Source organism: Balearica regulorum, chromosome 2 (genome assembly GCF_011004875.1).
Source record: "Balearica regulorum gibbericeps isolate bBalReg1 chromosome 2, bBalReg1.pri, whole genome shotgun sequence".
NCBI classification, from domain to species: Eukaryota; Metazoa; Chordata; class Aves; order Gruiformes; family Gruidae; genus Balearica; species Balearica regulorum.
In genome coordinates, this window is record NC_046185.1 from 387,824 (window position 1) to 413,340 (window position 25,517).

Below are 25,517 nucleotides of genomic sequence, written 5' to 3' on the forward strand. Positions count from 1 at the left end.
CTCTACTCTCCTTGCAGAAGCGCTGTGCTGCCGATGACACCGGTCTCTCCGGAATGAGCGTGGAGGGGTCATCGCCAGATGGGGAGGAGATGGAGAGGTACGGGCGGCACCGGGCACAGTGGGGTGAGCCGAGGCACCTCGTCGGGGCAGGTCAGGGCCAGGCTCTGCACATGTGTGCGTGGGCATCTGCACCACGACGAGAGGAGCTGGGGTGAACCCTGCACTGCCCCGGGGGTCTGGGTGCACGGGGTGCTCATCAGTGGGGTCACCTTGGGGTCCGCATGTCCCCGGTCCCATAGACCCATGCTCGCCCCGGAGCAGCGTGGGGGAGCGGTGGGTGCTGCGGCAGAGAGGTGCTGGCAGCCCCGGGCACCGCTTCACCCCTCTGCCACGCCAGAGCAGCCGAGGGGCTCCCGGGCAGGGACACCCCTTGGCAGAGGCCGGGGCAGGGCAGGCGGCAGAGGCCGGGGCTCAGCACGGTGCCGGGCAGGGGAGGTGGTGGCCGTGCAGCTCCGCAGCCCGGCGTGTCCCGGCTCTCTCCCCAGAGCGTGGCAGCGGGATGAGCGGACGGAGCGGAGGCTGGAAGTGCATGAGCAGCTGCTGGCCCTGCGGCACTGGCTGGACGCCGTGGAGAAGAGGCTGCCCACCCTGACGGAGCCCGGCCCTACCCCACAGGTAACGGGCTCGCTCCGGGGCCCGCGGCAGCTGGCAGAACCGCTCAGAGCCAGGCAGGACCCAGCCCACGACTCCACTGAGGCTGGTGAGGTCTTGGTCCCCGAAAGGGAGGATGGTGCCTGGCACCGCCCAGCTGGGACACCCTTCGGCACGGCCCCACAAACCTGCTGGTGACACCCGTGGGGCAGGCAGGGTCCCGTGTCCCCGGTTCCTGCTCCCCAGTCGGTGGCCCAGCCGTGCCCCCATCCCCACTGACACCACCAGCGGCTGCCGTGGGCTCGGAGCCTGCTGTACCCGTGGCCCTGCTGGCACTCGTGGCTCTGCTGCCTCGGGGTCCTGCTGGCCACAGGGCCAGCTTCTGCTCTGGGATCAGCCGTGTCCCGTGCACAGGGTGTATAGCTGTGCATGGGGAGTGTGCAGCCGTGCGAGGGGTGTGCAGCCACGTCCCCCTGCCCAGGCGAGGGCTGTGCAGCGATACAAGGGCTGTGCAGCGATGCGAGGGGTGTCCCCCTGCCCGGGTGCATGCAGGAGCATTGCTGCCATCCAGACCTCAGGTGCCTGGACCTGGCAGAGCGCTAGCGTGTCCTTCGGCACAGGCCGCTGGCTCCCACCACCCCGTCCGCGTGGAGCAGCAGCGGGAGCACCGATGGTGGGGGCTGCCCCGGCCGGCCCCTCCTCGCCGCCCTGCGAACAGTCCCTCGCCGGCTCCTTTTGTTCGGGGCCTGGCCAGCACACGGGCTCCCTCCGCACACATGACAGCACAAACTGAAAGGGCCATTCATCCCGGCCCCGGCACAGACAAAGCCGAGGCCGAGGAGAAACCCACCCGGCTCCCGGGATCTGAGGCTGCGGATTCCAGCCGACCGCTCTCGCCCGGTGCCTCGCGCTGGGCTCCCTCTGCCCGGGGCGCCCGTGCCACCCCCAGACTGGTACCTGGGGCTGCGGAGCGTGCCGGGCGAGTCCCGGCAGGCGTGCGGGACGGCAGGCAGTGAGTTGCTCAACTGAAGGAGCCGGCTCGTTGCCCCCTGCCCCGGCCCCTGCCACACGGGGTCCTGGCCAGGGGCCGTGGGGTGCCCAGGGTGCCTCGCCAGTGCGGTGGCTGGGCCTGGGGGTCCCAATGCCCATGTGTGCTCCCCGTGGGGCAGCAGGGAGGAAGGTGGGAGCTGCGCTGCTGGAGGTGCTGGACTGCGCGGTGGGGCAGCAGCCCCCCAGGCCGGCCCCTCATTGTGGTGCTCAGTGGGGCAGCATCTCCCCCCAGCACAGAGGCAACCGGGAGCACCAGCTCTGCACCGTCGGGTTGGCCCAGCTCAGCTGGGGATGCCCAGAGCACCCAGGGGAGCCCATGCCTCAGCAGGGCACCCACGCACGCATCCAGCACTGGGTGCTGAGCTCCTCGCTGTCAGCAGCGGGAAGGTGCCGGAGCCGAGCGGGGAAGACGATGCGGTGCCGCAGGAGAGCCCGGGATATGCTAATTCCCTGCAGCGTCTCCGGCAGCCGAGCAGACAAAGCCCCCGGCCCCTCCGCCCGCTGCTTTCAGGAGAGCCCAAGGGAGCCCCATCCATCAGCGCAGCGCGACGCTCCTTGCAGCGGCCCCTGTGCTCCCCGGGGCCCGGTGAGGGGCACCCGCTCCTTTGTGCGGGGCAGGACCCCCGCCCCAGAGGGCCTCTCGCCGGCTGCGGGGCCGCTGTGCCGGAGCGGGGTCCAGGCAGCTGAGGATGGGGCTCGTGCCACGTGCACTGCGGGCAGCAGCAGACCCCCCCCACCTGGCACCTCTGGCAGCCCCTTGCCTCCCCCCCCAGCCCCCCTGCATCCAGGGCAGAGGCAGGAGGGGGTCCCAGAGCTCCAGGCCTGCAGGGCCCCGGCGCTCGGGCTGAGGCAGGCGGTGGGCTTTGCAGGAGGGTCTCTGCAGCCCAGCCCAACTGCCCCGTCCCTGCCCAGCTCCGCCGAGCCCGGCTTTGCAGCTGAGGGCACCCTGCGCCCGCAGAGCAGCTGGGGGGGCTGGGCTGTGCCCCCCCGTGCTTGCGGCAGCTCCGGCTGGCAGTGCCGTGACCCGGGGGGCTGGAGCTGGGGTGGGGGGGAGGTCAGTGCACCTTGGATGGGTTATGCCACCGTGGGGCTGTGTCCCTGTGGGGCTGTGCTGCCATGGGGCTGTACCACCGTGGGGCTGTGCTGTCACAGGGCTGTGCCACCGTGGGGCTGTGTCCCCGTGGGGCTGTGTCACTGTGGGGCTGTGCCACCGTGGGGCTGTGCCGCCGTGGGGCTGTGTCCCCGTGGGGCTGTGTCACTGTGGGGCTGTGCCGCCGTGGGGCTGTGCCACCGTGGGGCTGTGCCGCCGTGGGGCTGTGTCCCCGTGGGGCTGTGTCACTGTGGGGCTGTGCCACCGTGGGGCTGTGTCCCCGTGGGGCTGTGTCCCCGTGGGGCTGTGTCACTGTGGGGCTGTGCCGCCGTGGGGCTGTGTCCCCGTGGGGCTGTGTCACCGTGGAGCTGTGCCACCGTGGGGCTGTGTCCCCGTGGGGCTGTGCCGCCGTGGGGCTGTGTCACTGTGGGGCTGTGCCACCGTGGGGCTGTGTCCCCGTGGGGCTGTGCCGCCGTGGGGCTGCGGGTGCAGGCACGCAGGGGATGCCGTGGGTGCACGGGTCCGGGTCCGGCACAGCCTCCGGTGCGGGTGCGGGTGCGGAGCAGGTGCCGGTGCGGGGCAGGTGCGGAGGGGACCCCGGGGGCTCCCCCGGGGCAGGGCCGCGCGGGGCGGGCGGTGGGAACGGCGCCGCTCCCCTCCCCCTGCCCGGGATGGCTGCGAGTCCCCGGGGGTTTCCCCGGTAACGGCGCCGTTCGGCGCGCAAGGGGTTAACGCGGGCGGCCGTATTGTACCGCGGGGGGTGCGCCGGGGTCAGCCCTGCCGAGCCGAGCCGTGCCGGTGCAGTGCTGAGCCGAGCCGTGCCGAGCCGTGCCCGAGGGTCCCGCCCGGTGCTGCCCGGTGCTGCCCGGGGCCGCCCCGTCCCGCCGTCCCCCGTCCCCCCCCGCCCCGCACCGCCCCGGGGCGCAGCGCACAAAGGCGGCGGCGGGGCCGGGGCGGGCGATGCCCGGGCGGCGGTAACGGGTGCCGAGCCCCGCTCCGCCGCCCCGCACGGGCCGGGCCGGGCCGGGCTGCTCCGGTAGCGGGGGCGGCGGAGCCCCCCGGCCCGGCCCCGGCCCCGGCCCCATGGACACCCGGCTCCGCCGAGGGGTGAGTGCCGGTACAGCCCGGCGGGGCGGGGGGGGGGGCCGGGGCGGCTCCGGTGCGTGTCCGTGTGCGTGTCCGGGGTGCGTGGGGCCGGGCCGAGCGCGGGGGCTGCGGGCAGGACACCCCCGCCGCTGCCTGCGCTGCCTGCGCTGCCTGCGCTGCCTGCCCGCCGCGGGGGCAGCGCCGCGTCCCCCGGCCGGGGCTGGCTGCCGGTGCGGGAGAGGCCGGTGATGCCCCCAGTGCCCCCTCGCCCGCCCGGTGTCCCCGGGGGGGCCCTCCACCCGTGCTGCCCCGTGGGAGCCCGCCCGCGCAGGTCGAGCCGGGGGTGACGGGAACACTGCTGGGGCGTGCGTGGGGCTGCACCGTGTGTCAGGGCCCCCCCACCCCTGCGCGACCCTGTGCGCGGGGACCGTGCCCGTGGCGTGTGCCACGGTGTGCCACGGTGCGCACGCGGGGCTCGGCGCGCGCGTGCTGCTCGGAGGTGCTCCGGCCACGCAGGAGCGCGCACCCCGGGATGCACGGCTGCTGTGGATGCACGTACTCGTGGAGCAGCCTGGCCCGTGTGCTCCTGTTGCGTGTGCGTGCAGCTGACGTGGGCATGTTTGCATGTCGAGTGTCGCCCTGTTGCTGAGGCGTGCGGTGGCATGGGGTCTTTCTGCCTGTTGCTCCATGCGCGGCGGCGGCGTGTGTGCGGCAGAGCAGGGTGGGGGGTGTGAAGGGTGGTGTCTGTGTGTGTGCCATCCCGCTGCGGTGTGTGCACTCATGTGGAGCATGTGCGTGGCCGTGTGTGTGTGTGTGTGTGTGTGTGTGCATGCTGCGTGACCCCTTTGGTGGGTGCCTGCAGCACCCAGGCCCGTGCCGGGGTGGGATGCCCAGCCCGTGGGGTGTGAGCAGAGGAGTCCCGGGGGTGAGAGGGCACACGTGCACGCAGAGCCCCAGCCTGTGTGTGGGGGTGTCGGTGCACTAACCTGATGTGGGTGGGTGCAGACGGGTGTGTGCCCGTGCAAGCCTGCCAGGTGTGTGTGTGTGTGCATGTGTGGATACGTGTGTGCGTGGACACGGGTGTGCACCCAGCACCGGGTGGGAGAGCCAGGGCGTGGGGTCTGGGCGGTGGGCCCAGGCGCAGGCAGCAGTGGGTTCAGGTGCAGGCAGCGCTGCGGCTGCAGCGGGGCTCTGGCGAGGGGGGCTGGCATGGGAGGGTCCTGCCGGGTGGCGCGGGGGATTTATGGCTGCGGCAGGGCGGGCAGGGTGGGGAGGCTGCGTGCCTGCCTGCCTGCCGGTGGGTGCTCCCAGACGGATGGCCCCCAGCCCCGCTCCCCCCAGCAGATCCCCGGGCCGCCTTTGTCAGGCCCTGCAGACAGATGGCTCTTTTCTCCCGGCTCCGCTGGCCTCCGAGTTAATCTAATGGCACAAAGCGCGGCTGGTCGGGAGCATCTGCCTGTCTGCCGGGTGCCCCGCGCTGCCTCCCGGTACCCTTCATTTACATGTCTGTTAACGAGATGCGCGCCTGCCACGCAGGGACGCGCACCCCGCACGCTGCCAGCCGAGGGGTGGCCAGCACCATGAGTCCCTCGGCGTGCCCTCCCTCCACTTGGCCCTAGGTGACGGCCAGTGCCTTGCCCTCGCTGTCCCCAGGGCCCCGGCTCTCAGTCTCTCAGCCCCCCCCCCCCAAAGCCCATGCAGGAACTTGGGCAGCACCAGCAGCCACCCAGGGCAGAGGTGCAGCTGGGAGCAGGAGAGGGTGGCCCTGGGTGCAGGACGGGGGTCCATACGCCGTGCAGCCCCGCGGTGGCTCCGATAACGCGCGTCCTCCTGGCTTGTTTCAGGCCGGGATCTGAGGCAGGGGCCCGGCGCCCGTGCCCGTGCCATGGGGAACTCGGTGAGCCGGCCCAGCTGCCTGGGCGAGAAGAGCCGGCGGTCGGAGGAGCTCCTCCGGGAGCCACAGCTCCAGGACCTGGGGCTGGACGCAGGGCAGCCACCCGGCAGGAGCATTGCAGAGGCCTGGCCAGGGCTGCCGGAGAAGCCGTTGGTGCCGGTGGAGAACGGCTGGAGCCCAGTGCCCGGTGCCATCCGGAGCCATCCGGGCAGCCCCGTGCTGAAGCGCAGCCAGTCGGAGGTGGCGGTGCAGAACGGGAGCACGGCCTGCGTCCCACTCAAGGGGCAGGGGGGGGGCGCAGCCTGGACGCCCCCTCGGGCCAGCGCCCCCCGGAGCACCTGGTGCTGGAAACCTGTCACCACCCGGGAGGTGACGGAGGTGACGGAGGTGACAGAGACCATCGTGACAGAGATTGTAGAGGTGACCGAGTACCCGGCTGGTGAGAAGGGTGCGGAGCACGTGGTCACCCGGACGGTCACGGTGCTGACGGAGCGTGCAGGGGAGCTTGCGGCTGGCGGCCGCCCCGGATGCACGGACGCCACAGAGGTGACTGCTGGGCAGGGACCCTTACCGCGGACGACACTGTGCCGGCCCCGGTGGGACCGCTCTGCCGGCACAGTTGTCTCCACAAGCAAGTCTCAACCTTTGTGTCCCCTGGCCAGGGCTCGCACGGGGCCGTGCACTCCCACCGCCCTCCAGCACCGCCGGGCTCTGCGCCAGCCGGTGTGCGTGGCCTGCGGTGCCCCAGTGCAGGCAGCACCGGCGGGACCCCCGGCCCCAGCGCTTTGGGGCGGCACTGGGCACCCCTCTGGGTGCTGGAGGATGGGGCCGGCCCCCTCCCCTCTGCTGCGGCCGGTAGGGGCTGTGTGTCTGGCGGGGGTCCTCACAGCGTGGGGTGCATCCGGGGTGCCCAGCCCCTGCTTTGGGGAGCCCTGCAGGCAGCGTCCGGTCCTTCAGCCCCGAGGATGAGCATCGGTCTGTGGAGAGCACATCCTGGCACGGCCCTGGCGATGGGGCGAGCAGGGGAGGACCTGGGCAGGGACGGGTCCCTCCGTCCCTGGCTTTACCACCTGGGCAGGGCATGGTGGGGCAGGGTGCACCCCAGCCCCACGGCTGCCCCATGGCTGCCCCCTGCCCGCCCGGGTGGCTCAGCCAGCTTTCTCCCCAGGTGTCCCTGCGGGCTGTCCCCGTCCCGGAGGAGGCAATGGGTGTGGAGCGAGCCCAGGACACGCTGGAGAGCCTACTGGCCTGGGTGGCGGACATGGAGGAGCTGGTGAGCAACCAGAAGCCGCCCTCGGCGGAGGTGAAGGTGGCGAAGGCCCAGCTGGAGGAGCAGAAGGTCAGCAGATCCCGGCTGGCGCGTCCCACCCACGCTGCTTTCCAGCCAGGGATTAGGGGGCCGGGGGCAGAGCGGCCGTCCCGGGACTGCCGACTCTCTGCCCGCGACGCCGCACTGTGCTGAGGTGCTGTGGGGGGGGCGTGCCTGGCGCAGCAGTGTACCCCACTGCCTTGCAGCTCCTGAAGCGGCTGCTGGAGGAGCGGAGGCCGCGGGTGGAGCTCGTCCTGCAGGACAGACCCATGCCCCTGGCACACGGCTCCGGCACGGCAGCGCCCGAGGGGAGCGGCAGCCTCTCCGGCCTTGGGGACAAGTGGGGCAAGCTGATGCAGGAGGCTGAAGCCAGGTGGGTCAGGGAGAGACCATGGTCGGCGGGGTCTGCACTGTGGGTGGGTCAGGGAGAGACCTGCTCGTGCCGGGCTGCACCGTGCCCCGCAGACTGCGCTGCCTGCAGCCGCGTGCGGTGCAGGGTTGGTCCCTGCAGCCTCCCTGGGGCTCTGCCAGCCAGGGATCACCATCGCCTCGCAGAACCACCGTGCCCTCCCCGCCGCCAGCAGCGAGTGAGGGGCTGGTCCGAAGTGGTTCAGGCAGGCGTGGTGCAGAACCGCGGGCGAGGGCTCCGCTCTGGGGTGGGCTCTCACCATGTCTCTCCCCTCTTCCTGGCCCCGGGGTCAGCGGGTCTGTGGCTCTGTGGCTGCTCTGGCATGAGGCCATGGAGCACCGGGGGCAGAGCCGGCCCGTCACCACCGGTGGCAAGGGAGCTTGCTGGGGTCCCGCTGGGCCTGGAGCGGAGCAGCGCGGCCAGGAGCCCCAGCATGGCTGTGCCAGCACCCAGCCTGGTCGGCAGGGTGACGGTGGGGTGGGGGGTCCTGCCCTGCGGAGGTTGGGTGGTCGATGGGTCACGGAGCACGAGCTGCCTTGTTGCGCGTCCCCGTTTCCCCAGCCCACGCTGGGACGACGCAGGACCCTCGGCCTGGGGCACCTGCACCCTGTCCCCGGGATGCTGGTGGGGTATGCTGGCCTCGCCTCGCCCCTCGTGTTGGGGTGGGAAGTTTTGGGGTGGGGAGCGGAGGGCAGGGGCACCCCAGATGTGGGAGTTGGCCACCCAGCCCCGGTGGCAGGGGAAGAGGGGGCTTTTCCAGCCAGGACCTTGGTCTTGCACCCGTGAGGCCCCCAGGGCTGTCGCCCTCCCCGGCTCACCCAGCCTTTCCGGCACAGGTACGGCCACCTGGAGCGGATCCTGCCAGCAGCACAGGGCTTCCAGGAAGCTGTGGACTCCTTCCAGGAGTGGCTTGGCGCCACGGAGCGGCAGCTGGCCCAGCTCTGGCGTGCCAACGGCTGCGTCAGCCACGTGCAGGACGCCCACCGGCAAACCCAGGTTGGGGCTGGGCTGGGCGTGGGGTGGGCTCGGGCACCCGCCGTGGCACAGGGCAGCTGGGTGGGCATGGCGGTGTGGGGCGAGCCACGAGCATGGCCATGGGAAGGCCTGGGGGTGGCGATGGGGACGGGGGGGACACCCGTGGGTGCAGCGGGGACGGGGGGAGCGGCATCCACGGCAGTCACTGCCACGGGAGCCTCTCGCCCAGGCACTCTGCGAGGAGATTCGTGGCCGGCTGGGAGAGCTGGATGGTACCCTGGAGAGCGGGCAGCGGGTCCTGGAGATGGTGACAGGCGAGTGGGGTTTGGCTGGAAGCGGCAGGGTCGGGACCACGGGACACGGGAGGGAATGAGCACACAGCGCTGCCCTGGGCTGTGCCAGCACCGAGGGGACCCTGGGCACTGGGTGTCCTCAGGGCGCTCTGCTCCACACCGGGGGCTGCCGGCGGCTGTGGGACCATGGTGTCGTGTGATGGGGCATGCAGCATCCTGTTGGATGGAGAGGGGCCAGGAGACAGCCTGGCCCGTGGGGGTCAGGGGCACGGTGGGACAGGGCGCACCGGCAGCGGGGGCTGGCCAGGGAGTTGAATTTTGCCTCTGGTGGGGACGAGGGGCCAGAGCCGGGGCCGGGAGAAACAGGGGAGGGGCAGGCGCAGGGGAAGATCGGGATGGAGCGACCATCACGAGGAGGGGAAGGGGTCGGTGCGGCAGGTTCCCGGCCCCGGGAACTCTGGCCACAGCAGCGCTGATGCCAGTCATGGTGCTGCCGCAGGGGAGGAGGCCCAGCTGGCGCAGGAGAAGATGGAGTCCCTGAGGATGCGGTATCTCATCGTGGGCCAGAGCAGCGCCGACACCATGCACCGGCTGGGGCAGACTCTGGAGGCCTCGTCCCGCCTGGGCACTGCCCAGGAGGACCTGGTGCTGTGGCTGGGCCGCATGGAGAAGGAGCTGGCCTCCTGGGACAGCCAGCACGGCGGCCAGGAGCCCCCGGTCAGCACGAGTGACAGGGAAAAGGTGCGGGACGCAGGGCTCTGGGGACTGTCACCCTCTGGCCCCCTCACCGCTCCCCAGCCCCACAGCATTGCTGCCTGCAGTAGGAGACGGGGGGAGTCGGGTCTGGAGGGACGCGGCCGGGTGGGATACACCAGGTTATGGCAGAGGGTCCCGCGCTAACCGGCAGCAGATGCACCGGGGGTCCATGTCTGGGAGAGGCCGCCCTGGTGCCTGCCCTCCCTGCCGGCATGGCTGACAGCTCTCCTCTCTGCTGCAGTTCGAGCAGATCCTGGACTCCCAGCTCGCCCACTTGGCTGGGCTCGGCGAGCGGCTGGAGGAGATCGGCCGGGTGCAGCTGGACGCCCAGGCCCTGCGCTCGCAGCTCTCCGACCAGAAGGTGGGTCTGCGGCGCTGCTCCGGGCCTGGTGCCCCCCAAGGGGTGCCCAGACGTCCCCGGGGACACTGGCTCCGTGTCCCCACTCTGCTGGACTCCTGCACTGACCCCCGAGTCACGCGTGCCTGGGCCTGCCGACGTCTCTGCAGGACCTGGCACCCACACGCCTCTGTCTTCCAGCTGCTCTCTGCTGAGATCCTGCACCACCGGGGACTGGTGGAGCGTCTGCTGGGGATCTCGGACCCGCTGCTCCGCGCCTGCCCCGAGCCCCTGCAGCAGCACCTCCAGGTGAGGGGCGGTGGGTGGGGTGCAGCTGCAGCAGGGCCCGCTTGCACCAGGGGACGGCCGTGCCCCGTGCCCCCAGCCCTGCGGCAGCGCGGTGCCAACGCGAGCTGCCCGTCTCCGCAGCCCTCAGTGCAGGCGCTGCGGGAGCGCATGGAGCAGCTCTTCCTGCGCAGCGGAGCCTGCGCCGTGCAGCTGGAGCACGCCCAGTCCCTGCTCGCCCAGTTCTCCGAGGCCCACGAGGAGCTGTTGCCCTGGCTGGAGGAGACTCAGGCCGTCGGGGTGCAGCTCTCCCCCAACGCCATCAGCTACGAGGCCTTCAGGGAGCAGCAGGCGCTGCTGCAGGTGAGGGCAGGGTGGCCCCAGCCGGGGCACAGGGAAACCGAAGGTGAAGGCAGGGGCAGGTTCTGCCACCCTGTGTGGTCAGAGAGGAGTCAGCGCGGCACACGGTCTGCGGCGGCACAGAGGGGGCACCGCTGTGGGGACCACTGGGCTGGGGCACCCAGCTACATGAGCACCGTCTGCTGGGAGCAGAGCCCGGGTGTGAGTGCGGGGTCAGCCTGGCGGCAGCACTGGTGTGCACCGGCGCACGTTGCCATGCACCCCATCCTGGTCCCGCACGTGCCCATGGCCTTTCCTCTGCCCTCAGTGCCTGCGGGAGGCCATCGCCGAGCACCGGCCCCTGATGGGGAAGCTGCAGCGCGTCTCGGCGCAGCTGGCAGAGCTGAGCCCGGAGCAGGGCGCCCTGTTCCAGCAGCGCTGGCGGGAGGCAGAGGAGCAGTACTGCCGCATCCGTGAGCGCGTGTGCCAGGCGGCTGCCCTCCTGGAGGACGCCTTGCCGCGTTACAGTCAGGTACGGGGCCGGCACCGGGGCACTGGTGTCCCCTGGGGCTTCCCCTCAAGTGACCGGGCTGGCCCCCCCCGCACCTTCCCCAGCTGACCGAGCGCATGGACCTGCTGCTGGAGTGCCTGGAGCGGCTGCAGAGCCGCCTGCAGAGCCAGCCCTCTGTCCGTGGCGACACAGCCCACCTTCGGGAGCAGATCCGTGAGAACAGCCTGGCCCTGGGCGAGCTGGAGAAGCTGGGGGTGGCCCTGGAGACCGTCCAGGCGCAGGGCAGCGAGCTGCTGGCCAGCATGCAGGCAGCAAACTCCGACGCTGCCGCCAGAGGTACTGGCACAGAGGGGCAGGCAGGGCCGTGCCGGCAGGTCCCCACGCATGGGATGTCCTGGTGGGGCCGTGTCCCTGTTCGGGGCTGTGTTGGGGTGCTGGGTCCCTCGCAGCGCCCCGAGGGGCCCCAGGCCAAGCCCTGTCCCTCTCGTACCCTGCAGGGATCCAGGAGCGGACGGCGCAGCTGCTGTCCCAGTGGGGCTGCCTGCGGGGCCGCTGCCAGGAGCAGGAGCGCTGGCTGCGGGAGCTGCTCGCCCTGGCTGACCGCTTCTGGCACGGCCTCTCCGAGCTGGCCCTGACGCTGAGTGACACCCAGCAGCTGGTGCTGGGGCTGGAGGAGGCCGGCGGTGAGCCCGAGGCCATCCGCACGCAGCTCCGCACCATGCAGGTATGGGGTGGGGAGGGGGCCTGGTGGGCAGCCCCACGGCACGGGCAGCCCCACGGTAGTGGCAGCCCCATGGCACGGGCAGCCCCGTGGTAGGGGCAGTGCTGAGCTCCCTCCTGGCCCGCAGGCGCTGCGGGAGGAGATCGACTCGCTGCAGGGTGAGCTGGACACGCTGGGCAGCCTGGGCGTGGAACTGATGTCCTCCTGTGGGGACCCTGACAAGCCCGACGTCACCAAGAGCCTGGATGATGTGAGTGCCAGTGGGTGCGGGTCCATCGGGGACGGGGGCCTGGGGGTGTGGGGATGCTGCTCACGGGCATGATGTCCCCAGGACTGAGCCGCAGCTGGACCCTTGGGAAGGGGCAGGCGTGCTCCCCAGAGCCCATGTCCCCTGGGTGTCTGGGGCTGGGCTGGATGGAGGGCGGCTGTCCCGGGCTGGTGTCCCTGCACAAGGGACCATGTGCCTGCCGGGCCTCACACCCCGCACCGGTGCCCACCATCCCTCGCACCCCGCGGTGGCGCTGGCCGGCTCTCGCACGCTGTGCCGGTGCCCACTGACCCCCACGCAGTGCCGCTGACCCTCGCGCCCTGCCGCAGCTCTACTCCTCCTGGCACAGCCTGAACAAGGTGTGGACGGAGCGGTACGCCCGCCTCGAGGAGCAGCTCCAGGCCTGCATCAGCTACCAGGAGACCATGCAGGTGGGGTGCTGGGGGCCCACGCAGGCAGACACAGAGGCCTGTCCCCCACCTGCGTCACCCTCCCATCCCTGCTCAGGGGTGGAGGGGCTGTGGGGACACTGTGGTGGTCCCTGGGCATGGCTAAAGGCAGGACCTGGCAGTGAGGCTGGCTGGGCAGCAGGGCTGGGGGGCTGCAGGACTTCAGGGGCGTGGGGTAGCTGGGCTATAGGGCTGTGATGCTGCCTTGGGGGGGTCTGGCTGGGCTGGGTGGGGAAGTGGGGCTGGTGGGGCTGTAGGACTGTAGGGCAGGGGGACAAGGGGCAGCGGGGCTGGCCGTGCCCGTGTCCTGCCCCACTGTGACATGCCCACATTGAGGTTCCCCTCGGTGGGGATGGGGCTGGAGCACCCTCCTGCTCTCTGCTCCGGCTCTCCCCGGGGAAACACAGCGGGTCCCAGCCCCGCTCCTGGCCACAGGGCTGCAGAGCGCAGGGCTGAGTGTGCCCCCAGGGACACCGCTGGCCTGGCAGGGCTGACGTGTCTGGCATGCAGGGACATGGATAGGGACAGGGTGGGGGCCCTGGGCCCCCCACTGCCCTCCCCGACCCCACGATCTCTCTCTGTCCCCAGCGGCTGTTTGAGTGGCTGGACACGGCCGAGCTGCGCATCGCAGAGGAGTTCCTTGTTGGTGGGGACCTGGACATGGTGCAGCAGCAGCTGGCAGAGCTGAAGGTGAGCCGTGCCACAGGATGCGGCCCCAAGCCCTGGGGTCAGGTGGTGGGGGCAGTGGTGGTGGTGGGGCAAGTGGGGTGCTCGGGGCAGAGTGGGATGGAAGTGCGGCACATTGGATGGTGCTGGTGCCCCACGGCACCCTCTCGTGGTGGGCGCTGGGTGGCCAAGTCCTACCCCCGCAAGGTGCCCTGAGCAGGCACGGCTCCCCGCTCTCCACGAGGAGGAGCTCTGGGCTCAGGTGCCCCTGCCAAGATGTGCCATGCAGAGCCGTGCCATGCCATTCCGTGCCAAACCTGACCCAGCTCTGCCATACCATTCCATACCACGCCATTCTGTGCCCAACCAGACCGAGTTCTGCCATGCCGTGGCATGCTGTGCCATGCTAAACCAGACTCAGTTCTGCCATGCCATGCCATGTCACACTACGCTGTGCCATGCCTGGTGGCATGGCAGACCCCCATCTCCATGTCTGGGGGTCTCCCGCTCACCACTGCCCCACAGGAGTTCAAGAGGGAGCTCTACCAGTGCAAGGTGGATGTGGAGAGCCTGCGGCATCAGGCCAGCCTGGGGGGCACTGGGCAGGGGGACCCCCCAGCCCCACTCAGCGACTTCCGCCAGCGCTGGGACCGCCTGGAGGAGGAGATCGTCAGCCGCCAGGTAGGGAGGGGGCCCGGCTGGTGCGGGGCAGTCCTGGGCACAGGGCAGGGCTGGGTGGGTGCTGCCGTCCTGGGGACGGGGGCTCTGGGAGGTGGAGGCGGCACCCAGGCTGTTGACCGGATCTGCCACCGGCACAAGGCGAGAGCCACGGCAGGGTGGGTGCATGGGGTGCCGTGGGGGTGCTGTGTGGGTGTGTGGGGGCTGTGTGGGTGCATGGGGTGCCAGGTGGGTGCTGGATGCGTGGTGATGGGTGGATGTGTGGGGCCGTGCAGGCGCTGGGTGCGTGGTGCCCTGTGGTGCCTGTGGCACCGTGGGTGCGTGGGGCCACACGGGCGCTGGGCGTGTGGTCAGGGCTGCCATTGCTCCCACCAAACGGGTGCCTGATTCCGCCCTCGCCGGGGCAGCACCAGCTGGAGGCGGCTCTGCTGGGCCTGGGGCAGTTCCAGCACCAGCTGGAGGAGCTGCTGCAGTGGCTGTCCCGCACCGCCGAGCAGCTGCAGGGCCCGACGCTGCTGCGCCTCGACCTGCAGAGCTGCGAGATCGAGCTGGCCAAGCACAAGGTGAGGGTGGCAGCAGGACAGGGCTGCCTGCACGCTGTGTCCTGGGCTGCCTGACTGCTGCCTTGGCCATTGGCTGCCTGCTCCCACAGCCGGGCATCTCCCGGGAGGGGGGACACGGCGCGGTGCTGCTGCGTCCCGTTGCACAGAAGGTCCCAGTCATGGTCGGGGTGCTGCCCGGCCCCCTCCCAGGCGGTTCGATCCCCTCTTCTCAGCGCTGCCATCAAGTCCTGGGGCAACAGCGGCCGGGTCGGGCAGGCTGCGGCTTGGGGTGGGTGGTGTGAGAATGCGTCCCCTCCCATGGTGACAACATGGAAGGAATGAGCTGTCTCCACTCCTGACAGGAGCAGCTGAGGCCGCAGCTGGCCCAGCGCTGCTTCCCCTTGCCCGGGCACGCTCGCGCCGTGTCTGACATAGGCGAGGTGCTGCAAGGTGCGGGCCGGCCCTGCGGCTGGGGGGGCCGTGCATGGGGGGGTGGCCCCGACCTCCTCTGTGCCCCATCCTGGCAGCCCCTCCCCGGCAAATCTGATGCCTCAAAGCGGCAAATCTGGTGCCTCGCCCCTGCCCCGTGCCACGCTGAGGACAAGTGCCAAGGTGCCGGCTCCGGGGTGACCTGGCTGCTCGCCGGACCCCAGCCTTGTGGGGCTGCTGGCACTGTGGCATCGGTGTCGGCATGGGCAGCAGAGGTGGCCCAGGAACCCAGGGCCAGAGGTGTTGCACGGTGTAGCCGGCTGGAGAGGTGGGGTGCTCCCTGCCGGGGTGCTGGCTGTGACCACGGTGCTCCATCCCCAGGTGCTGAGGAATGACGTGATGTCCCATGCCCGCACGGTGCAGTCCGTCAACGAGGCCGGGCAGGGCTTGCTGCTCTCCAGCCTGGGGGACAGCGTGGAGGGGCTCCAGCGCAGCCTGCAGCAGCTCAACCAGCGCTGGGACCTGGTGCAGAGCGAGACCGAGAGCCGTCAGCTGGAGCTGGAGAACAACCTCAGCCAGGTACGGGGCTCCGTGTGCTGAGGCTGCCTGCCGCGGCGCTGCCCACTGGCAGGGGTGGTGCTGAGCCCCCCTGCCGCCCCAGGTGCAGGACATCACGCTGGAGATCACAGAGCTGCTGCAGTGGCTGGAGCAGGTGGAGCTGCAGCTCTTCTTCTCCAAGCCGGCATGGGGCCACCCGGACACCACCAAAGAGAAGCTCACCGCTCACCTGGTGAGCACCGGGGCTGTGCCAGTCCCCCCTGCCCCCGCTGCAGGGCTGCCCCTGAGCATCCCTTGGGGGGTGTATGTTTGCCCCAAATCTGCCCCTCTCTGCACCGAGGTGCCAGGACCCTTCTCTGCCTTCTCCCGTACCTGACCGGGCAGAGCCCTCCTGTACCCCTCCCCTGCCCCCTCCAGCTCCCCTGGGACAGAGCAGGACCCTCCCCATCCCCATCCTGTCCCTGTCCCCATCCCCATCCCCCTGTGGGGTGGTGACCCCAGGGCGGTCTCTCGGCAGGAGCTCTGCAAGGAGATGGAGTCCAAGCAGGAGGCGTACAGCGGTGTGCGGGAGCGGCTGCAGCGGCTGCTGGCCTCCTGCCGTGCCGGCCGGCCCTGCAGCACTGAGCACAGCCTCCGCATCCTGGAGCAGAAGTGGGAGAGCGTCCACGCCGAGGCCCAGGAGAGGAAGGTGTGCAGGGTGGGGGGTGCGCTGCCCACGCGAGGGTGCCAACCCTGCCCCGGCTCCTGGGGCTGCGGGTGCCCGTCCCCGTCAGCGCCTCCCCGCTGCCTGCAGGAGCGCCTGGCTGAGGGGCTGACGGTCACCACCGAGTTTCACGGCACTGTGCAGGAGCTGCTGCGCTGGGTGGCTCACGCGGAGGAGCTCCTCGGCTCCCCCGTGCCACCCAGCTTCGTCCTGGACACCGTCTCCGCGCAGATCCAGGAGCACAAGGCAAGTGCGGGCTGAGCCGGCGGTGCCGTCCCACCTGCTGCCAATCTGCCCCTGCGCCAGCTGGCAGCACACCTTGAAGCCGGGACTGCCTCCATGGGGCTGGGGTCTGCCCAGAAGGGTCCCGTGCAGCAGCGGCACTGCCAGCGGCACCGGCAGGGGAAATCTCCCCTGGGCTGCCAGCGGGACATCTCTCCCTGCGGCAGCGGAGCGAGTCAGCTCTGCACCCTGTGCCATTGTGGGCTGTGCTCGGAGGCTCTGCTCCTTCCCCGGGGCCGTCCGTGCGCCCCCAGCTGCCTCCGCTCTCCTGCAGGCCCTGGTGAAGGAGGCGAATGCCCACGGGGAAAAGCTCAGCGGCCTGGAGGCCGTCGCATCTCGCTTAAAGGACTTCAGCAGGAAGCAGGACGGCGCCGTCATCCAGAACCTGGTGCTGACGGCCAGGGAGCGGCTGGGCAAGGTGCTGCAGCGGATGTCAGAGCGAGGGGCGGCGCTGGAGGAGGCCCGCAAGCGCACCAAGCAGGTACTCAGCTGCCGGGCCAGGGGACACAGGCCCTGCGGGGGTCCACTGGGCCGAGCGGCTCTGGCACGGGGACCACGCCATGCCGGCCTGTGGTTTGTGCCATGGCGGTGCATGGGCCATGCAGCTCTCTCGCGTGGCTGCTGTGGGTCATCATCCGGGTCGCCCTGGCCCCTGCTTTGTACGTAAGGGCCCCCCCCGCACCCCTCCCCTCCGTTTCAGTTCAGCGAGTCCCGGCGGCTGCTCCTGGACTGGATGGATGAGGTGGAGCAGAGCTTGGAGGTGCCGCAAGACACTGCCACGAGCCAGGAGGAGATCAAGTGCCAGCTGGCTGAGCACAAGGTGGGGGGCTGCCCTGCTCCCCAGCCCCATGGAGAGGGGAGTCCCAGCGGGGGCAGCTGCCTGGCTGTGGGGAGCAGTGCTGGGGGGCTGTGGGCGGCAGGGGAGGGGGCTCCCCAGCTCCCAGTGGGACAGCAGTGCCCTGATGCACCCGGTGCCGTGGTGGTCAGATGCCTTTCCGGGGCCATCTCTGCAGAGTGGGGAGACCCGGGGTGGGGGGAGCCCCTGGCTGAGGGGCATCGGCACCCCAAGCTGCCCCGTGGCAGTTGGGGAGGCAGGAGTCTCCCGGCAGCCCACCTGCCCTGGGGCCAGCACCCACGTCCTGGGGTCCGGGTGGGCTCAACCCCTCTGCCCGCAGGCTTTCCAGAAGGTTCTGCGCTTGAAGCGGCCGGTGTATGAGGCCACGCTGCGGAGCGGGCGGGCGCTGCGGGAGAGAGCCCGGCTCCCCGAGGACCTGCAGCCGCTGGAGGAGCTGCTGGGGGAGCTGAAGGAGCGCTGGGACGCGCTGTGCAGCCGAGCTGTGGAGAGGTGAGGCATGGCACGGGACGGCATGGCACGGGACGGTATGGCATGGGATGGCATGGGATGGGATGGGATAGGGTGGGATGGGCTGCCTGTCCTCTGCTCTCCCTTCCTGGGCATCCCACTCCCTGCTTTGGGAGCCCTGCCCCAGCCTCACTGAGCCCTGGCCCCTGGGTGTGCAGCCAGGATCCGTCTCTGGCCATAAGTGAGCCCAGGCTCACAGAGCCGCACTGCCGGGCTCCCCGTGGGGTGGCCGTTCCCTGCACCTCCGGGCTGTGTCCCGGCACCTGGGCACTGCTGGCATTGCCTGCGCCCTTCCTTGCAGGCAGCACAAGCTGGAGGAGAACCTGCTCTTCTCGGGCAAGTTCACGGACGCGCTGCAGGCCCTCATGGACTGGCTGTACCGGGCTGAGCCGCAGCTCAGCGAGGACGTGCCTGTTGGAGGGGACCGAGACCTGGTCAGCGACCTGATGGACAAGCACAAGGTGGGTGTCCCCAGCCACACTGGGAGGTCCCTGCCCTCTGCCGGTCCCTGGGGAGCCCTGGCCCCTGCACCAGCCCTGCCCACGCTCCGTCCCTGGACGGGACAGCAGCCAGGTGCAGGATGGGGCTTTGCCCACCAGAGCAGCCCCCGCTTTACCGGAGCCTGTGCTCCCAATCCTTGGGGCAGTGCTGGGGTGCCTCCTGTACCCCACTGCTACACGGGGGCCTGGGGTGTGTGGGAGCCCTGCACAGTCACGGGGAGGCAGGCAGGGTGCTGGAACGCCCTGACGTCTCCCACCCCCTCCTGCCCTCTCCTGTCCAGGTCTTCCAGAAGGAGCTGGGCAAGCGAGCCAGCTGCATCAAGATGCTGAAGCGCTCAGTGCGGGACCTGACCCGCGGCAGCAGCAGCGTCGACTCCCAGTGGCTGCAGAAGCAGATGGAGGAGCTGAGCACCCGCTGGGACCTGGTCTGCAAGCTCTCCATCTCCAAGCAGGCCCGGCTGGAGGCTGCGCTCCGGCAGGTGAGAGCCGGGTGAGCCAGGGGGGTGGCTGGAGGGCAGCAGCTGGCCCAGGGCCTCCCCAGGTGGGAAGGTTGGGGTCTGCAGCTGGTGCATCCTCGTGGGAAGGCTCTGCAGGTGGTCACGGGCACGCAGAGCGCCCAGGGTTGTGTGTGGCAGCGCTGCGGGGTGCTGCGTGGGGTGCCCGGGCGGTGGGTGGCCGTGCGCTGCAGGGTGCTGCGTGGGGTGCCCGGGCGGTGGGTGGCCCTGCGCCGCAGGGTGCTGCGTGAGGCTGTGGGGCTCTGTGGGGCTGTGTCGCAAGGTGCCGTGGCCAGGTGCCAGGCTGGGTGCTGCGGGCGCCTGTCATAGGTGTGCCTGCATGCAGGGTGCCCAGGGCAGGACGGCTGCATGTTGCAGGGTGCCCCCCCCTCTTCGATGGGGAGGTTGTGATGAGAGTCAGGGGAAACTGTGTCCCAGGCACCGAGCTGGGTGAAGGGCATCCTCTCGGTCCTGCCCCGGGGTTTGAGCTGGACTGGCAGCAGTTCTCCCTCAGGCGTCTGGAGCTGCACAGCAAGTTGCCTGCGCCGGGTGCTTGTGTGACCCCGGGCAGGAGCAGCAGCTGCAGGGCTCGGGGTCTGGCTGGGGCGGGGGGGGGGGGGGGCTGGGACCTGGGGCTGCGACTGCAAGGTGGGTGCTGAGCAGGTCCCTGTCTGTCGGGCAGGCGGAGGAGTTTCACACCCTGGTGCACTCCTTCCTGGGGCGCCTCTCCGAGTCAGAGAAAACCCTCAAGTATGGCATCTTCCCTGAGGAGGAGCTGGCCGTGCAGGAGTGCCAGAACCAGCTGCAGGTGGGTTCCAGCCCCCGCCAGTCCCCACTGCCAGGGTGGCTCCATTCTTTCCCCAGCACACCCCATTGCTGGGATCAGCTAGCCCCAGCTGGCCCCTGCCAGGGGGTGGCGTGCACCACACTGAGACATCGGGCCCCACCACACCAAGACATGGAGTTTGGGGCCCCAAGCCCCCTGAGGCTTGATTTGGAGTCCCAAGCACCCCATGCAAAGATGGCCATGGTCAGCGGCTGTGCTCACTCCACCCAGCATCCTTCCCCCACCTGCACACCCGGCCGGGTGGAGGCTGGTCCCTGTGGTGCTGGGGGGTGCAGTGGGGTGCAGGGGGCTGAGACCCGGCAGTACCACGGTCCGTGTGCTCCCCAGGAGCTGATGAAGTCCCTGCAGTGCCAGCAGCTGGAGCTGGAGTGCATCACCTCGCTGGGGGAGGAGATCCTCTCCACCTGCCACCCAGACTCCATCATCACCATCAAGTCCTGGGTCACGGTGGTCAAGAGCCGCTTCCAGGAGGTGAGCTGGGCACCGCTTCTTCCCTCCCAGGGCACGGAGCAGATCTGTACCCACGCCCAGGATGAGCACAGCCCCACACCTTTCCCACTGCCAGTGCCTCTTGGGCACAGCCCTCCTGACTGGCACGTTGTGGGGAGCTGGGGATGCTCGGCCCCATCCCTGGCTGACACAGATGGTCTTGGTCTTGCCAGTGACCAGCCGGCCCTCGCTCGGCTCCTCCTGCACAGACCTGGCCCTCCGTGAGTGGCAGGGACACACTGCCCCAGCCAGCCCTGGCCATCCCCTTGCTCCCACCGCTGCTCCCCCATCCTGGGGCCATGCGGGGCATCACTGGGGGCCTCTGCGGTCCCACCTGGATGGTGGTGGCTCATTCCTGTGCAATCGCAGATTCCATGTAGCTCAGGCAGGGAGTCACTGGAGAGCAGCGTCCCGGGGATCCCCATGCCAGACCCCGCTCCCGCAGCAGCTCGGAGGCTCCCTGGCATTGTTGGTTTGCAGGCGAGAGCACTCCCCACTCTCCCTGAACGGGTCTGACGGGTTCAGCCGATCCCTCGCCTCCTCTGCACAAAGCCCTTACTGAGCAGAGATCTTGGGTATCTGATCTGGATCTGCTCCGGGGTCCTGCCGCTCTCAGGGCTCCCTGGCCCAGCCCCACTCAGGTGCGGCACAGCCCCGCTGCAAGGGCAGCACAGACCTGGGTACTGGCACGTTTGGCTGCTGCCCGCAGGGACGGACTGAGGACGGGTGCTGAAAGCACCAGCAGCAGCACCCAGGAGCTGCAAAGACCCCTCGGCAATGAGGGGCAGCGCTGTCAGCCCTGCCCCAGCTGCCCTGCAGAACTCGGTGATGCCCCGTGGTCACGGGTGGGCCATGGAGCCCCCACGTCCCTGCCCCATGTTCCTACCCCATAGTAATTACAGCTGCTGGCCAGGGACCCGTGTGCCTGTCCCATGGCAGGGCTGGGCCGTGGCTCCCTGTGCAGAGACTCGTTCCCCCCAAGCACTGGCCCTGTGGTTGGGGCTGGAGACACTGGGGTCTGCAGTGGGGCAGCCAGCCCCGTACCCCCTGCCAGCGCCCGTGGCCCAGCTCCATGGCCATGCCCGCAGGTGCTGAGCTGGGCGCAGCAGCAGGGCGAGCGGCTGCAGGCGCAGACGGCCAGCCTTGCGGCCGAGCGGGAGGAGATGGCCCAGCTCATCGACTGGATCACGGCTGCCGAGGAGGCGCTGAGCCTGCGGGACCAGGAGCCGCTGCCAGAGGAGGCTGAGCAGCTGGAGGAGCTCAATGCCCAACACATGGTAAGGGACCCCGCACCCAGCTCCCCACCTTGCTGGGGGCCATGCCGGGATCCCCCCCACCCTGCCTGGCTGCAGGCGCACACTTAACCTGACCAAGGACTTTCAGGTGCACCAGGCTGAGGCCGTGGGTGCAGCTCGTGCATGCAGCAGTGATGCAGCAGCACCTCTTGCACATGCCAGTGGCCACAGCCAAGCCCATCGAGTCTGCAGCAAGGACTCCTGATGCAGGAGGGTCCCGGGGAGGGGGCAGCAGGGCCGGTCTGTGGGTGATCGTGCTCCTGGCTTCAGCCCCTGGCACCAGCTGTGCCAGCAGGGTGGCAGGGCTCACCTGGGGGATGTGCTGGCGCAGCGGGCGGGCACTCAGCGTCGGCGCTCTGCGGCAGGTGTTCATGGAGGAGCTGAACCGCAAGCAGCCTGACGTGGAGAAGGTCACCAAGAGCTGCAAGCGGAAGCTGGCCACGGAGCTGGGCCCGCCTGCTGCCCGCCGGCTGGCCACAAGTAAGGGCCCCCATTGCCCCCTGAGCCATGCTGTGCCGTGCCCTGGGACCCCTGGCCGTGCCCTCACTGCCTGTCTCCGCTGGCTGCAGGGCACCGCAGCACAGGGAAGGCGCAGGGCGCGCCGGCGCTGCCGCTCGGGGGGCTGGAGCCCCAGACGCCCCTCATGGCCCAGCTCCTGCACCGCTGGCAGCAGCTCTGGCTTCTGGCCCTGGATCGGCAGTACCGGCTGGAGACGGCCCTGCAGCGACTGCGAGAGGTAGGGGCAGCCCTGGGTGCGGGCAGCTCGTCTTGCCTTCTGCTGGTGGGAGCCCCTGGCCCTGGGTCGGATGCAGATGGGGATGGTCCCCAGGGGTCGGTGGGATGGAGCAGGCAGTGTCCGGGACCTTTCCCAGACCCATCCCCACAGTGACTGCACATCCCTGCGGGCAGGGGCAGCGGCTCCCCGACAGCCAAGAGTCTGTGGCTCCCCTTGCAACCCCGAGCCAGGGGTCCTGGGCAGAGACCCCTTCGCTGGGGTCAGGGCTGGAGGCAAGCTGGCTGCACGGCAACAGGGCTGAGCCTGAGGCAAAGTGTGGGCACCCAGGCTGACGTGATGGGGGGGCTCAGGGAGGCTTTCCTGCCGGCATGTTAATTCCTGTCTGTGCCTCTCCGAGCTGGAGGAGTTCGCTCACTTCGACTTTGGGGTCTGGAGAAAGCGTTACATGCAGTGGATCAGCCAAATGAAGTCCCGTGTCCTGGATGTTTTCCGAGGCATCGACAGGGACCAGGATGGGCGCATCAGCCAGCGGGAGTTCATCGAGAGTGTCCTCTCCTCCAGTGAGTGCCCCCCCGGGGCAGTGTGAGCAGAGATGGGGAGGGACAGGGTCTGCCAGCTGGGATCCCCCTAGGAGGGGGGCCGGGGTTTGATGCCGGTGCCGGCTGGCCTTGGCACAGGGCATAGCGAGCTGAGGGTCCCCTTCCCTCCCCAGAATTCCCCACCAACGTCCTGGAGATGAACGCTGTGGCAAGCATCTTTGACATGAATGGCGATGGCTTCATTGACTACTACGAGTTTGTCAGCACGCTGCACCCCAACCGGGACCCGCTGCGCCGGACTGCCGATGCTGACCAGATCCAGGACGAGGTATGGCGGGGGTAACCACGGCGGCTGGGGCTGGGCAGGGTGGGGGCCCTGCCGTGGGTTTGAGCCGAGCGTGCCGTCCCCAGGTGAACAGGCAAGTGGCCCAGTGCAACTGTGCCAAGCGCTTCCAGGTGGAGCAGATCAGCGCCAACAGGTACCGGGTAAGTGCCGAACAACATCGCTGCTGCCTCCTGCCCCGCTGCCGGGCTCCCAGCGGCCCCCGTTCCCCAGTCCAGGGTCCTGGGCTTGCTCTGACATCCATGCACAGCCTGCACCGAGCAGAGGTTCCGCAGCCCCCCCCGAGGCCTTGGCTCCCTGCCCCAGCCCCTTTGCAGCAGCAGGGAGAGGGCACGTCCCCGTGTCCCATGGGATCCCTGGCCCCAGACGCTGGATGCTGTGGTGTGGCAGGGAGGACGGTGCTGGTGGGGACGGAGGGACTGTGAGGGACTGGACAGCCTGATGACAGACAGCTCTGGGCACCGGTACCTGCCCTGGTGCCCCTCCCTGGCTCCCAGTCCTGCCGACCCCCCCCAGCCCCTGCAATGCCCTGACATCCCTCTCCCCCACAGTTTGGGGAGTCCCAGCAGCTGCGGATGGTGCGGATCCTGCGCAGCACCCTGATGGTGCGGGTTGGCGGGGGCTGGATTGCGCTGGACGAGTTCCTGGTGAAGAACGACCCCTGCAGAGGTGGGTATGGATGTCCCACACCGGATGCCGGGCATGGGGCGCCCATGGAACTATGGCCAGGAGGATCTGCAGCCAGCCGAGGCCAGGAGAGCCCCGACATTGGCACGGCAGGCGTCCCTGTGCGCCGGCACGGTGCCTGCAGGGCCGTGCGGGTCGGTGGTGCCTATGTGAGTTGCAGCCCACCGGGCTCCCCCAGTGCCAGCCCCACTGACCGCCTCTGTCATCCCCAGTGAAGGGAAGGACCAACCTGAAGATCAATGAGAAGTACCTGTCCCCAGACGCCTTCGGGGCCACCGTGGCCAAGTGTGCGGGGAACCAGTCAGCCCCTTCCTCCAAAGTGCTGTCTCCCAGCCGCTCCAACTCCAGCCTCAGCCTCTACAGCAGCGCCTCGGCCCCCAGCAGCCCCCTGGCCAGGAAGGTAAGGGCTGGGGACCCCCCATGGAAGTCCTGAGCCCCCCAGTCTGACCATGGCGGGTGCTGACCCTCTCCCTCCCCAGTCGGTGCTGCGGAGGACGCGCTCCGGAGACCGGTGTCCCCGCTCCCGCGGCTCCCTGCTACCCGATGGAGCTGAGCTGCAGTTCTCCGCGGCTGAGGAGAGCCTGGCCGTGGCACCCCCAGGTGAGGGCTGTGCCGCTGCCGGGGGTCCCCTGCCCATCGCGGCAGGACTGGGGAAGCACAGGGGCGCTGGAGCTGGTGGGGCGGTGTGGGGCAGGGCAGTGGGGCTGTCCCCCGGCCCTGGGAGCACCGGTGCAGGGGTGCAGGAGGGCACGCTGCTCCAGCCCCTCCGTGCCCTTGCAGAGCCGCCCGAAGGGTCCCCCCCAGAGCGCTGCAGCCCCTGCCGCTGAGGCCCCCAGCCACCCGCCCTGCACCCAGCACCCTCGGCCGGCCCCACTCAGGACTCTCCTCCCCGGCGGCCGCCCGTCCCGAGGCTGGAGGATGGTGAAGCCGCGGCCGTGCGCCCCGTGGGTCTCCGGCCCGGCACTGTGGCCCCCCCGAGCGGGTGCCCACCTGCAAGGGCTGAGCTGTCTGTCCGTCACTGATCCCGCTGGGCCTGGCCCTGGCGTATATGCAAGCATCCCCTGACACACACCAAACTGCCCCCGGGCTCTGGCTGGCACAGCCCCCTGCCCCACCGCTCCACCACGTGGGGGGCCGAGCCCCGATGCCCAGCTCCAAGTGCTGTAGGGTCAGCCGGGGCTGTGGCAGCCCAGATGCCCCTGCGCTGGGCCCTACCCTTCTCCCCCAGGCTCCCGTGCCGTCGAGGTGGCTGCCAATGCCCCCGGGCATTAGGCGTTGCTGGCGGGGGATGCCCCCGTCCTGCCACCCGTGCCCCGGTGGGAGATGGGAGGTGGCCGGGCTCGATACCTGGGCACCGGGGCCCCTCGCCGGACGCAGAGCCCCGTTTCTGGTGCTAACCCTCACCCTTTGGGCCTTCGGTGTGTGTGCACGGGGCCCTGGCTACAGCTGCCCCCCGCCCCGGCAGGGCTGGGGCTGCCTCGGGCGGGAGGTCCCGCACCCCCGTCCTGCCTGCCGCACCCGCGGGCGGCGGGACCCCTGCCCTGCTGACGCATGCTCACGTCACCCCGCTAACCGGACAGCAGTAGAGCTGAATGTAACCCTGGCTGGGCATGGCCCTGCCAGCCACAATAAACGTAGGTTTCTTTTTCTATGAGCAGCCGGGGCTTGCTGCACTCTGTCAGTCTGTCTGTCCGCTCAGCCGCTGCCGGGGCGAGGTGCTGCCAGGCCGGATGGTGCGCGGGGGGGGGGACGGGACATGTGGCATCGCTGAAGCCGGCGCACACATGGCCCAGCATGGTGGCACATGGCAGCTGGGCACGGCTGGGTGTGCCTCCAGCTGGGTGCCACCGACAGAGACGCCCGGCGCCGGAGCCACGGCTGGCAAGCCCGGGGCGTTGCAGTGGATGCCAGCGGGCACCGTGCCACGTTACCTCCTTTCCGAG

General features: G+C 70.3%; 1 protein-coding gene across 4 annotated transcripts; it reads left to right on the plus strand.

The window, feature by feature from the left end:
• LOC142600278 (microtubule-actin cross-linking factor 1, isoforms 6/7-like) lies at positions 1-25,229 on the plus strand. 4 transcript variants are annotated; one of them, XM_075743074.1, is made up of 39 exons: positions 1-97; positions 546-675; positions 6,940-7,110; positions 7,287-7,453; positions 8,326-8,485; positions 8,694-8,778; positions 9,257-9,498; positions 9,755-9,874; positions 10,052-10,159; positions 10,280-10,498; positions 10,803-11,006; positions 11,090-11,321; positions 11,483-11,709; positions 11,834-11,956; positions 12,304-12,405; positions 13,012-13,113; positions 13,615-13,770; positions 14,175-14,330; positions 15,120-15,317; positions 15,400-15,528; positions 15,814-15,984; positions 16,090-16,245; positions 16,556-16,762; positions 16,982-17,101; positions 17,457-17,626; positions 17,946-18,105; positions 18,426-18,623; positions 19,321-19,446; positions 19,813-19,956; positions 21,063-21,251; positions 21,635-21,749; positions 21,839-22,005; positions 22,403-22,565; positions 22,718-22,872; positions 22,956-23,030; positions 23,439-23,556; positions 23,787-23,974; positions 24,054-24,174; positions 24,355-25,229. In XM_075743074.1, the coding sequence occupies exons 1-39, from the start codon at positions 54-56 to the stop codon at positions 24,399-24,401; spliced, it is 5,865 nt and encodes a 1,954-aa protein (XP_075599189.1). In that variant the 5' UTR covers positions 1-53; the 3' UTR covers positions 24,402-25,229. The 4 variants fall into 4 exon arrangements, with proteins under 4 accessions (XP_075599189.1, XP_075599185.1, XP_075599188.1 ...); XM_075743070.1 differs by lacking the exon at positions 1-97 and adding an exon at positions 5,722-6,317 and having other exon boundaries at positions 544-675; XM_075743072.1 differs by lacking the exons at positions 1-97; positions 546-675 and adding exons at positions 3,353-3,898; positions 5,722-6,317.
• The last annotated feature ends 288 nt before the right edge of the window (positions 25,230-25,517 follow it).